At 36.0% G+C, this 13,547-nt stretch overlaps 1 protein-coding gene across 7 annotated transcripts in view; it reads left to right on the top strand.

The window, feature by feature from the left end:
- The window catches only part of ARHGAP21 (Rho GTPase activating protein 21), a 133,771-nt gene that overhangs the window by 81,998 nt on the left and 38,226 nt on the right, over window positions 1-13,547 (top strand). For all 7 annotated transcript variants that reach the window (XR_013397725.1, NM_001261285.1, XM_028853422.2 and 4 more), the window contains 3 exon segments: window positions 1,438-1,530; window positions 3,050-3,128; window positions 6,775-6,829. Coding sequence is in view for 6 of the 7 variants with exons in the window: in NM_001261285.1 (NP_001248214.1) it covers window positions 1,438-1,530; window positions 3,050-3,128; window positions 6,775-6,829 (227 nt within the window). In the remaining variant the exon portion in view is untranslated.

The following is a 13,547-nucleotide window of genomic DNA, read 5'->3' as shown; positions in this document are numbered from 1 at the left end:
GCTCAGTATTGCTGTTTAACAGGTAGTATGTTACTCAACACATGTATATGCCTTATTTTCTCTATTACATTCTTCTTTAAGGGTCAGGACTGTGTCTTCTACTTCAGTGATTCTCAAACTTAAGTGTGCATTGCAATCACCTCAGAGTTTCTGATTCAGGAGATCTAGGGCGGGGTCCACAAATTTGCGTTTCTAACATATTCCCAGGTGATACTGATGCTGCTGGTCCTGGGACCACACTTTGAGAACTACCGTGTACCTCCTTCTTCCCCCACAATACTTATGCTATTTATCACTTAGCTTAAATGTCCTCTCATCTGCGAATTTGTCATTGACTTCTATTTCACTGAAACAACTAGTTGTTCTCAAAATTTAATGTGTATTAGGATCACCTGGGAAACTTGTTGACAAAGCAGATTTCTGGTCAGACTCCAAAACATCCATTTTTAGCAAGCACCTTAGATGTTAATGCCAATGATCCATGGAAAACAGCTTGTGAAATTCCAACTTACGGGGTTGATCATGCTCTCTTCATTGCCATGACTGTATTTTGTATTTGTCTCTGATTGTTTTTTGTATTACACTTATTTGTTTGTATGTCTTTCTCCTCCTACCAGACTCCCTGAAGGGAAAGGAATATGTCTTATTCATTGTTGCATTTTAAAGCTTATTAGCACAATGCAGTATTACAAAGCAGTAGAGGCCAGGCGCAGTGGCTCAGGCCTGTAATCCCAGCACTTTGGGAGGCCGAGGCAGGCGAATCACAGGGTCAGGAGTTTGAGACCAGCCTGGCCAATATGGTGAAACCCCATCTCTACTAAAACATACAAAAATTAGCCGGGCATGGTGGCATGCACCTGTAGTCCCAGCTACTCAGGAGGCTGAGGCAGGAGAATCACTTGAACCCGGGATGTGGAGGTTGCAATGAGCCAAGATTGCGCCACTGCACTCCAGCCTGGGCAACAGAGTGAGACTCCATCTCAAAAAAAACCAAACAAAACAAAAAACAAAAGCAGTAGAGTGAGTACTGCCTGTGTAATCAGCTTTGGCACTTGTTAGCTATGTGACCTTGGAGACTTTATTTAATCCCTCTAAGCTTCAGTTTCCTCTTTTATGAATGGTAGTAGTAGCACTTACTTGCTATGGAAATTAGCTCTGAGGTATGTACAGTATTTAGTGTGGCAACTGACATACGGAATGTAGCAAGTAAATGGAAAGCATTACAGTGTTGTGGTTGTCATTATGTTATGGAAGAAGCAAAATAAATGTTTGAATTAATGAAAACTCTTGCATTATAATTTTAGCATCCAAATTCAGGATATGTATTTAATACTTCATTAAAAATATTTGCTTAATTGTCTCAAATACTATTTTATATTTTGATATTTTAGTAAGGTATTGTGAAGTAAAATCATGCTTTGGGCTTCTCTGCAACAGGAAAACAAAGAAACCGCTTGGAACCAATGGATACCATATTTGTTAAACAAGTTAAACAAGGAGGACCTGCTTTTGAAGCTGGATTATGTACAGGTGCTGATACTCTTCTTTAAACAATACCTTTTAATTTCTTTTTCACTTTATGTCTTCCATATTTCAGGTTCGATATTTTTTCCTTTTGCATCTTTCTGTATGCTTTTTCCTTTTCCTTCACATCTGTTGTTACTAATTTTGAGAACTAATTATGTTTCTTGATGCCCATATGGATGGGTTTGAACAGAAATAACAATATAAATTGATACACTGTGAGCACTTTTAATTACCACACAGATAATAGACTCTTAGAGGCTCTTTTAAGGAACATATTTTTCATGCATTGAATTTTGACAAAGGATTACAAAGTAGCAAAATGATGAAGGTATTTATATGATATATGTGAAATGATCTTGGATTTTTAAGTTCTGGAAGTGCCTGATCTGCCAGAGTTGAGTTAATTAATTTGCAGCACAAAGAGTGGCTTAAGTCTCCAATGCAATGTAAGCCTGGCTTCATCTGAAGGTGTCAGTATATGTGGCCTAATTGGCTGGATGTAGTAGCTGTTTGTTCTAAAATGTTTTGTGATTTGTGATTTTAATAAAACCTAAGTAGAGATTTCATTTATGTTAGTGCACACTCTAAAATAGTTACTTTCTTTCGTTTTTTAAACATCAAACAATTTAAAATGGGAATTATTGAAAAACTATATTTCACTGCCTTTTAAATAAAATGCTATATTTTCACCTACAAATATTAGAAAGTAGTGGACATCATTGCTAAGATTTGTAAGGATGTACTGTTAATGTATTACTCACCTGAGTTATTTTTTTTATTACACTTAAAGTAAGCCTGATTTAAATATCATTAATATGTATAATATGAATATTAGTGTGCATATGGGATTTCTTTAGAATGTATTATCTGTTATATTTTAAGCCCCACATGATTGGGAAGATGAAGTGGAGATATGCTGTGATAAGCACACAGAAAGTGCATTTTTGTCTATTTGCTTCTTTCCTCTGTTCTTTCTGTCCTCTGTTCTTTGTTTCTGTCTTTTCTTTTCTACTCTACTCAGAGTAGAAAGAACCCGGGAGGCAGAGGTTGCACCACTGCACTCCAGCCTGGGCGACAAGAGTGAGACTCTGTCTCAAAAAAAAAAAAAAAAAAAGACAGGGTAAGTGGAGAGATAATTAGTTCTGCAACTCAGGAAATAACTGATAGGAGCATAAGTAGTATAGCACTGGTCCCCTGGTGACTAGACCTTTCGAAATTTCTCAATTCAGTAATGACTGGAACTCTTACTTAGAACATGGCTAGTTGCACAAAAAGCTGGATATATTAAATGTATTTAAAAGATACTTTAAAAGTAATAAGATACTTTAAAAGTAATCAGCTAGGATATTCATATAATTATTTTGTAATATAATTATACTAATAATTTTCTCACAATTCTGTATTTTTTTATTTTAATATATACCACATTAAAAATAAGGACATTATTCAAGAAATATTTCAAAAGTGTTCAAAAGTGACTTTCTGCAGGATTTCTCATGTGTTTTTTAACTTCTCTTTGAAGGTGACCGAATCATAAAAGTCAATGGAGAAAGTGTTATTGGCAAAACCTATTCCCAAGTAATTGCTTTAATTCAAAACAGGTAAGACTCTTAAAACATTAATTTTGGCCAAAGATGGGTTTTACAAATCAATAGAGCACATAGATTTACTACAATCTTCTATTCTTATAAGGAACTGTGGTAACAAGGAGATGTGGAACTTTCCCTCAGATAAATGCATTTGAGAGTTGCCAAGGACCAGCTATCTGAGGATAGCTTAGTTGGTGGCTTTGGCTTGACAGATGTATCAGATCTATGATTAAAATCCCATAGAGGCTGAGAGGCACACATTTTAGATTTACTGTGTTTACCCCTTTTATTTGAAGTGACAAATGTATAATTTGTTTATAATATATAAATAAATGCATACATAATTTATTTTAAAACCTCTTACTGGGGTATGTTACTTTTAAGTATCCTTTTGAATAATCTTCCTAAATTAATTCATTTGTTGTAACCAAGACAATAAGACATTCCCTTTTAATCCATTTGTCTGCCTGCATTTTACAGAATAATAGGATTTTGAGCTCTGAAGTTAGATACGTATTTATAGAGTGACTGTCTATGAGACCTTGGAGATCATTTAGTCCTACTGTCTTTCACCCACACAACCAGAAAATTTTTCCAAATTACAAATAACCATTTATTACCATATTGAATTTCTGTCAAGGTTAGGCCATGGATCTGAGCCCAGTCAGATCGTCACTCTGTTGTAAGAGGTTCTTCTCAGATTCAAATGTAGGAACTTTTGGATTATCTAATGCTTTCTGTTGGCCAAACTCACCTGTCTGTAATTGAAGTGCAATTCTTCATTTTCTGAAGATTTTTATCAAGCTCTCCTAACCATATCTAGAGTGGCTCATGCTGCAATCTAAATTATTTACACCAATGCCCTAATACATTGCCATTTCTCACAATTAAATGACATGGTCATGATTAATTGATCTCAGAGTATTTTCTTTAATGTTTTAATATTTAATGGGATTTTAACAGAAAACAACTCGAATATTGCCTCTAATGTTGATAATGAATTTAAAGCCTCTCCAAGGGATAACAGATTTTGTCCAAATTTTTTTCCTCAAAATAATTTAGATCATCACAAGTACAATGATATGTTTTGTCAGCCCATAACTTAAAAGATTTTTAGTGTATTTGTTAATATCTCTTCTTTAAAAACCAACTTAATCATTGTTTTCTTCAAAATCTACTTTAATTCTTCTGTTCCTGGTGCAGTTCATCTTTCAGAGTAATAACACTTCAACCACTAAAATCAATTTGAATATTACAGAAATATTTTTTCATAATTTTATTTCCATTTAAAAAGTTGTGTTTCTTCTCTCTGCAGTTGGTAGCAAATGGGTAATGCAGCACAAAGCCCTAGAGATTCTGCAGTGTATTAATGTAACATGTGTCCCTGCAGGCTAGGTGCAGTGGCTTATGCCTGTAATCCCAGAACTTTGGGAATCTGAGGTGGGCAGATCACTGGAGCCCAGGAATTTGATACCAGCCTGGGCAACATGGTGAAACGCTGTCTCTATAAAAAATACAAAAAATTAGCTGGGCGTGGTGGTGTGTGTCTGTTGTCCCAGCTACTTGGGAGGCTGAGGTGGGAGGATCACCTGAGTCCAGGAGGTCAATCAAGTGAGCCTTGATAGAGCCACTGCATTCTAGCCTGGGTGACAGAGTGAGACCCTGTCTCAGAACAAAAACAAACAGATGTGTCCTTGTGCGGGAGTTTATCGAAACATCAGTTTCTACCAATGCTAAATATTGAAATAAAAGTACCTACATATTTTACTAGTTAAATTTATTTGAACCTGTGGTTCTCATGGGTTTAGCATAATCTGAGCATTTATGAAACGAAACATAATGATTCAAATCTGTTAAGAAGAGACACCAGTAGGTTATTTTGTTTTTTTTGTTGTTATTTGATTGTTTCTTAATCTCTTGACTGTATTGGGGGAAAATCTATCTGATACTGTTAGCATTTGGTGGAGATAGTAGCACTGCCTTTGCCATAACTTTTTACTTTATTTTATTTTTTTATTTTTTTGAGAGGGAATTTCATTCTTGTTGCCCAGGCTGGAATGCAATGGCGCGATCTCAGCTCACTGCAGTGTCCGCCTCCCAGGTTCAAGCAGTTCTCCTGCCTCAGCCTCCTGAGTAGCAGGGATTACAGGCACCTGCCACCATGCCCAGCTAATTTTTGTAGTTTTAGTAGAGACCAGGTTTCACCATGTTGGCCAGGCTGGTCTTGAACTCCTGACCTCAAGTGATCTGCCTACCTCAGCCTGGGATTACAGGTGTGAGCCACTTCGCCCGGTGCCTTTGCCATATCTGTACGTAACTCCAGATCACAGGATTCAGTTGTGTTTACCCCTTTGAACTTTCAAAACCTAAGGAAATTTCTCTATCATTTTCAACAGGAAATTTACAGAACCAAAATAAAATTAGACTTTGAGCTATCCCTGCAAAGGCACTAAAAGTAAATCATAGGCAAGAAAGCAAATAGTTGAAATGTTATATAGTTATTAAAAATGAGTCATCTCAGTCGTTGTGATGGTAAAGCGATTTCCTTCACTTCCGAGGCCAGGAGGGAATATTGCACAATTAAGATGTTTAATATTAGTTGGCTGGGCGCAGTGGCTCACGCCTGTAATGCCAGCACTTTGGGAGGCCAGAGTGGGCAGGTCCCTTGAGGTCAGGAATTCGAGACCAGCCTGGCCAACGTTGTGAGCCCTTCTCTCTACTAAAAAATAGAAAAATTAGCTGGGTGTGGTGGCGCGTGCCTGTAGTCCCAGCTACTCGGGAAGCTGAGGCATGAGAATTGCTTGAACCCAGGAGGCAGAGGTTGCAGTGAGCCAAGATTGCACCACTGCACTCCTGCCTGGGTGACAGAGTGAGACTCAGTCTCAAAAAAAAAAAAAAAAAAAATTATTTAAAATATTAAATTTGAGGGTTCTTTGATGTTAATGAATTTTAACTTGATGAACAGAATATATGACAATCTATAATTTGTTTTGTGACTTGAGTAAAACAAATAATTGTATACTGATATTGTTAGGAGTTTTCTCTTGGGACTATTTAATATAAGCAACATACTTTATATTTCTAAATTAGAAACATGTTATGAAGAAGACTTTACTGATAATGAATAGCACAAACATGCCAGGGGTCCGTCCCTCTTTTGTGTGTAGTTAACTTATGTATACAAAGGTGACTTCTTCTCATTCTAATGATTTGATTTTAAAAATAAAGATGTAAGAATACCAAAAATAGGCCGGGCGCGGTGGCTCAGGCCTGTAATCCCAGCACTTTGGGAGGCCGAGGCAGGCGAATCACAGGGTCAGGAGTTTGAGACCAGCCTGGCCAATATGGTGAAACCCCGTCTCTACTAAAAATACAAAAAACAGCCGGGCGTGGTGGCGGGCGCCTGTAGTCCCAGCTACTCGGAGGCTGAGGCGGGAGAATGGCGTGAACCCGGGAGGCGGAGTTTGCAGTGAGCCGAGATCGTGCCACTGCACTCCAGCCTGGGCAACACAGCGAGACTCCGTCTCAAAAAAAAAAAAAAAAAAAGAATACCAAAATCTTAAACAATTTAAAAAATACTTCTGAGTTAACTGTTTTTCCATTAAGTCTTTTGATACACTTCTACCTCTCCTAAAATAGTATATATATTCAATTTCAGTGATACAACATTGGAACTTAGTGTTATGCCAAAAGATGAAGACATTCTCCAAGTGGTAAGTTTTATTTATTCATATATGAGTTGTTTTACAGTCATGAATGTTAGGAAAATATTTTTGGGATGGAAGTATTAAAGATTGAATTAAAAAAATTCTAGAATTTAAAAACCCTCTAGTTCCTTTTACAGAATCTGGAATTCTCTACATTTTACAAAAATCAGACCAAAAATACCATTGTCAAGTTTTTGCAATTAAGTGACATGGAAATGTTATGTTGATTCTACAGTGAACTCTTACTGCTGTCATTTAGAATGAGACTCCTAAAGCGTTTGTCCTAGTGTTGCCTTCTAGTTCATCCTTGGACCAAAGGTAGAGTTCAGAGTGCAAGTGCATATCCCCAGGAATTAGAATCTTTTTTTTTTTTCCCCTTCTCACTATGTACAGAGAAAAAAAAAAAAAATAGAATCTTCTTTTTTTATATGAGGACAAATTTTATGATTGCCATTTCCTAATTTTCCAATAGATATTACTGTTTGTAAATTCACCAAGCAGTATTGTAAGTAGTATCAATTCATTCCTAAAATGTTCACAATGAACAGAGTCTGTACCTTAAGGGGAAAATATGTTACAGTCTTGAAATGAAAGTTGAAAACTTTAGTATTTAGTCTAAAATTGTTTTCTGATGTTTATAAAGAAATAAATGGAATACTTATTTATTAAGCTTAAATATTGCTGAAAGAAGATGATAAAAATATAAATTTCGGCTGGGCGCGGTGGCTCACGCCTGTAATCCCAGCACTTTGGGAGGCCGAGGCGGGTGGATCATGAGGTCAGGAGTTCAAGGTTAGCCTGGCCAACATGGTGCAACCCCATCTCTACTAAAAATACAAAAATTAGCTGGGCTTTGTGGTGGGCACCTGTAATCCCAGCTACTTGGGAGGCTGAGGCAGGAGAATTGCTTGAAACCGGAAGGCAGAGGTTGCAGTGAGCCGAAATCGTGCCACTGCACTCCAGCATGGACTAAAGAGTGAAACTTCATCTCAAAAAAAAAAAAAATCTATCTATCTATATATATGTATATATATGTGTGTATATACACATATATACACATACATATATAAATATATACACATATATTTCATTCAATAAAATACTTTATATATTTTACTTTATATATGTATATATGTGTATATATACACATATATATACACACATACATATATAAATATATGCACATATATATTTCATTCAATAAAATAATACTTTCCTTCCATTGATTTTGCAGTTCAGTAGAATAAAATAGAAAAACTCTTTAAGTAACATACTGACAACTAACAGATCTAAGAAATGGCAGTGGCCACTGAAGTATTTATTTTTAATTCTTTTTGGTGAATAATTGGATTTTTTTCTTATTATCTATAGCTAAATTCAAGAAAAGCAGGGAGATTTATCCACTCTTTGTCATGGTAATAGAAATGGTATAGTAATGTTCTTCATTTGTAAGGCAGTAGTTTGAACTTAGCTCCTCAAAGGCCTAAATAATCTGTAAACATGTTTTACAAAAAAAATCACTAAAGCTGATCCTAAAGAGTCATTCACTGACATGTAAACTATAATGAAGTGAAACTCATGGGGATTAACCCCATGTTTTCAAGGCATGTAGATTTTATGTAGGAATGGCTTAGTACTGAAAACAATTACTCTTCTGAAGTACACAGTTCAGTTGGAGTTGGGAGGCTCAGGAAGGCAGGTACAGTTAGCTGCAGTAATTTTCCTGGGCATGCAAAAGTGGTTGTAGAGTTCCTACCCTGACAATTCAGCATAGTGATCATGTAGCAGACATAACCACAGACACGAATGGCTGTGAAAATCACTAGACTAGAAATAAATAGGGAATTCTTCTCTAGTGCTCTTCTTATAAAGAAGATGATGTATAATGGTAGCGAAGGATTTACCTGGCTTCCTCCTTGCAATCTGAAGGCTTGAAGACAGGATCAGCTTCCGAAACTGAACTGTTCTCTGATCTTCAGTAGACCCTTTCCTTGCCAAGGTGAAGGCACTGGTTGGATGGCTCTTGGAACAGTGCTCATTTCACAGAATGGCTGGCAAGGAAGCAATTAAATGCAGAATCGCCATGATATCCTGCAGTGTGATTGATGAAGAGCAGCAAACCACTTCATGCAATGGAAGGAATAATTTTGTAATGATATGATTAATCGAAAAATAGGTTACTTAAAGAAAAATTCGTTTTTTTCTGTTACTCATTCATGTTCTAGAATAGTCTGTCTTGTTATATTTTATTTAAGTAAATCTAAAGTAAAAGTAAAATATAAAGTATCCCAGAAACAGAGAAAAACCAGTTTAGTAAATAACATGAGCATACAGATCTTCAAGGCTCAGCAGTAAAGAGTTCTGGTATACTGTAACATAAAATGTATTTTTAAAACATGGTATTTGAATTACCGTAATCATTAAGAAATAAAAGCACATGCCTTTAATCATAAAAGAAAACCCTACTTTTAAACCTATCCTTAATTCACATTTGAATGTAGTGTAATTCATTAAGAAATCAAAGGAGTATATAATTCTCTGTCTCTGACATATATTCCAGAGTTAAAATGTTCTTTAAGCGGTCTTCAGAAGTACTTATGCAGACCTTAAATTTGTTATTCAAACTATGTGCTTTTAAAGATGTATTTGTTCCCATGAGGTTGAAAATTTATCGTAAAGAAAAGCAATGGGTAATGTGAACATTTTTACAGCCACCGTAAAAATCATTTGCCCATGGAAACACTTGTAGGTTGTATATGTTTGCCTGGGCCACAGGATTGGGTAGTGCATGGAGGTTTTTTCTCTTTTCCTGAAGTGATATACAGACCAAATTATTTTAGAAGCATTCTGCTTGCCTTTGAGAGGTGGCCTAGAAAATTTAATTTGGCTTAAAACTTGACTCATGTAAGGACAGGTATATGATTATAGGTTTCATAATTCGTGGATGACAATGACAGAATGTTGAAAACCATGAAGTAAAATTAAGAATAATTCATTTCTGTTTTTAAACTACTGCTAGTAATAGTCATCCTGTGCTTGGCAGCCTCATTTTCTAAACCAGCATATATTTTCTAGCTTAACAATATGAATAGTATTACATTCATTTTAATCATTTTGACAGTATTTTGTTGTAATATTTTAGACTCCAGTATCTTAGGCAGGTTCGTATTTATTGCAAAATAAAAAAGTTTTTTATTTTATTTTCAAAAACCAAAATGGTTTTGTTTCCCCATTAAATGTTACCTATGCATGAATGAAATAGCCACACCAATCCAGTCACCTAAACAGTGATCGTGACTCTCAGTCTATTTGGGCTGCTGCTGTAACAAAATACTTTAGACTGGATGGACTATAAACAAATTTATTTCTCACATTCTGAAGGCTCGGAAGCCCAAGGTCAAGGCTCAGGTAGCCTTGGTGTCTGATGAGGGCCCATTTTCTCACAGATAGTACCTTTTCACTGTGTCTTCACTTGGTGGAAGGGCTGACACAGCTCTCTGTGGTCTCTTTTATAAGGTGACTAATTTCATACATGAGGTCTACCCGCATGACCCAATCATCTCCCAGAGGCCGCATCTCCTAACTCATTCACATTGGTGATTAGGTGTCAACGTACAAATTGCGGGAGGGGAACACACAAACATTCAGACCACAGCACTGACCAAAGAGAATACTTCCCTGAGTGAAATAGTGGTAGGAGAACTAGATCGGGGCATTCCTCTTGGTTCATCACCCAAGATATTTTGTTAAGCATTTGACTCCATTGACTCAAAAATTAAATTTTAAGTTAATCGGTTTTTGTAACTCTGGAGATTCTTGGGTATGTCTAATATTTGGCCATGACATTTTAAACCTACTTTACGCTGTTCTGTGTTAAACACAGCAAAGTTAAACAGCGTGTCTGGTATAATAAGGAAGAAAGCAAATGGTATAAGGATTTGAACTCGGGCAGGTCTGAGATGAAAGCCTGTACTCTAAATCACAGTCCTATACTGCTGTTGAGTGGAGATGAATTGTTTAGGTGGCTTTACCATAAGTCACCCTGCCAGTTGGTATCGGAACTGTTATTCTAACGTGAACCTTGGGGTTCTGAGTCCAGTTTTCTTTTTTGCTGCTCTATGGATATGTGACATAAGTTGAAAAATGTAATTTAAACTAAGTATTTCTTGAGGTTTATTAGAATTACTTTTAAAATAAGCATTTCATGTGTTTTATAATCAGTATAATATCCTATTTAAGATTAGCCATTTGTCAAGTGTATATCTAGGTGGTCCGGCGTAGAGTAAGGGAAGCAAGAGTATGATTCTGGAGGGTTCTTTCATATTTTGCAAGTTAGCAGCAGTTTACTTTGTAATTTTTTTTAAATCTGTTTTTAAATAATTACAAGAATAGCATGTGCTGGTTGAAGATATTTGAAATAACGCAGAAAGGTATAATAAAAAGAAAGTCCTTCTTCATCTATACCATCCCTTTCTCCCATTCCCTACGCTGGCATGGTTGGCATCTACCAACAAACATGAAGTTATTCTTGCTTTTATCATAGGTAATGGCATTAAATTAATGACCTGTTAAAGATGAATTGAAAGGCAGGAATTTTAATCTTACCACCTTTTTTATTCTTCAGGGTTTTTTTTTTTTTTTTTTTTTTGTTTCCTCTGTTTTGTTTACCATTTAATACACAGTATCATAGGTATGGTCATGGTGATTTTGATGTGACTGTAAAAAATGAACTAGAAGATTATTTTAGGATTATTTAGTTACTATTAGGCACTGTACATATAATCAAGATCCAGGCTGTTAGTATTAAGTTGTATTTAACATACCCTTTAGAGTTCTAATTCCAAAGAAAGAATTCTTTGGGTCATCTGTCTTATTTCCTTCCTCTTCCTCTTCCCCCGCTTTTTTAGAGCTTTTTGTATCTAGTAGGCAAAACAGGGCTGCCACTATTCTGTTTTCATTAGAGAAGGCTTCAGTTTTAAAATACAAGCTATTTAAACTCCTATAAGGCGTAATACTTAAGTACAAGGGTAAAGAAAGCTCAAGAAGGAATGTGAAGTGATATACAAAAAAGCTGAATGGAAAAAATGGCTAAAAATGTTTTGTCATATTCTGTTGAATTCACAAGAGCTAGTCAATTGGGAAAAAATTAAATGTCTATTTCTATCAAAACACCTACATATATTGTAAAGTATCCATTTGGGCTTAAAACCTAACTAAAACTCAGAATTGTTAATACTGAATATGTAATTCTTATGACATTGGTTTCAAAAATAATATTCCTCCTCAAATTTGAATAAAGGACATATCTTTAAAACGTTAGTTCTACCCGGGCATGGTGGCTCACACCTGTAATCCTGGCACTTTGGGAGTCCGAGGCAGGTGGATCACTTGAGGTCAGGAGTTCGAGACCAACCTGGCCAACATGGTGAAACCCCACCTCCACTAAAAATACAAAAATTAGCTGGGCTTGGTGGCTCATGCCTGTAATCCCAGCTACTTGGGAGGCTGAGGCAGGAGAATCGCTTGAACCCGGGAGGCACAGGTTGCAGTGAGCCAAGATTGCACCACTGCACTCCAGCCTGGACAACAGAGTGAGACTCAGTCTCAAAAAAAAAAAAGTTTTAGAACAGCATTTCTCAAGCAGATATTCTAATTATTTTTCCTCTGCGGAAAAAAATAGGTTCCCTAGTGAATAAGTTTGTACTTTGAAGTTTCACAATGTACATTTTGTGAAAAATGTTCTTGAATGAATCCATATTTTATTATCTCAACCATATTGCTTACATTAGATAATAGTACTGCATGTGTGAGATGTTCACTGTTCATGCATGCGTGTGTATGGATTTCAGGACCCCTTGTGATAACTCAGAAGTGGGGACCTGTGACTGTATTGCACGCTATTTAGCATTTAGAATTGCCATACAGAAATAGTAGAGATGTCTGAAGTATGTAAAATATTCCCAAGTTTTAATAGTTCCAGCCATATACTTCTATTACTAAACAATATTTCTTCCCAAATTTGATTAAAGGAGTTATTTTTAAAATACTAGTTCTAGAATAGCATTACACAAGTAGATATTCTAGTTTTGTTAAAACCTCTGGGAAAAAATGGCCTCCATAGTGAATAAGTTTATATTTTCCCTTCGATTTTCACAATGTACGTTAATGTCATAGTGGTTTTGAGAAATCAAAAGCTTGCCAAGTGACTCTACATCATTGACCGTGGGGACCTCCTCTCCCCCATCCTCCTTTTCAGGTGGTATATAATAAAATTACACAAGGACACTGTGGGAAATGCTGTTACCAGATAGCACAGTATTTTCTCATCCAGACACAATTTTCCTATTGCAGAAAAGTATTGGTATGGATTCTAATCAGCATGGAAAAGATAGACTTGGTGTGTCAATGCACATACCCAAACTGCATGGTTGGATTAACAGTATTCATGCCATAAAAATATTATGTAGACATGTTTTCTTTTATATGCCTAGCTTTAATTTCTCACTGCATTCTAGTCTGTGTTCTATAATGTTTATTATAGGTTAACAAGAATTATTCTGGAAGTAATATTTTTATGTGTATCCAGTAGTTATTTTTGCAAACTAATACATTAGTACAAAAGGCACAGTGTTGAAAGATCTTAATTTTTGAGTGAAACTTACTTAATAAAAGTCATTTTCCCCCCGAATCTTAGTGTAAAGGCAGCTGCAGTCTGCTGACAGCT

The sequence above is a fragment of the Macaca mulatta genome, chromosome 9 (assembly GCF_049350105.2).
Source record: "Macaca mulatta isolate MMU2019108-1 chromosome 9, T2T-MMU8v2.0, whole genome shotgun sequence".
Classification (NCBI taxonomy): domain Eukaryota; kingdom Metazoa; phylum Chordata; class Mammalia; order Primates; family Cercopithecidae; genus Macaca; species Macaca mulatta.
The sequence above is the reverse complement of the archived record's forward strand: the minus strand, read 5'-3'. Positions and strand labels throughout refer to the sequence as shown.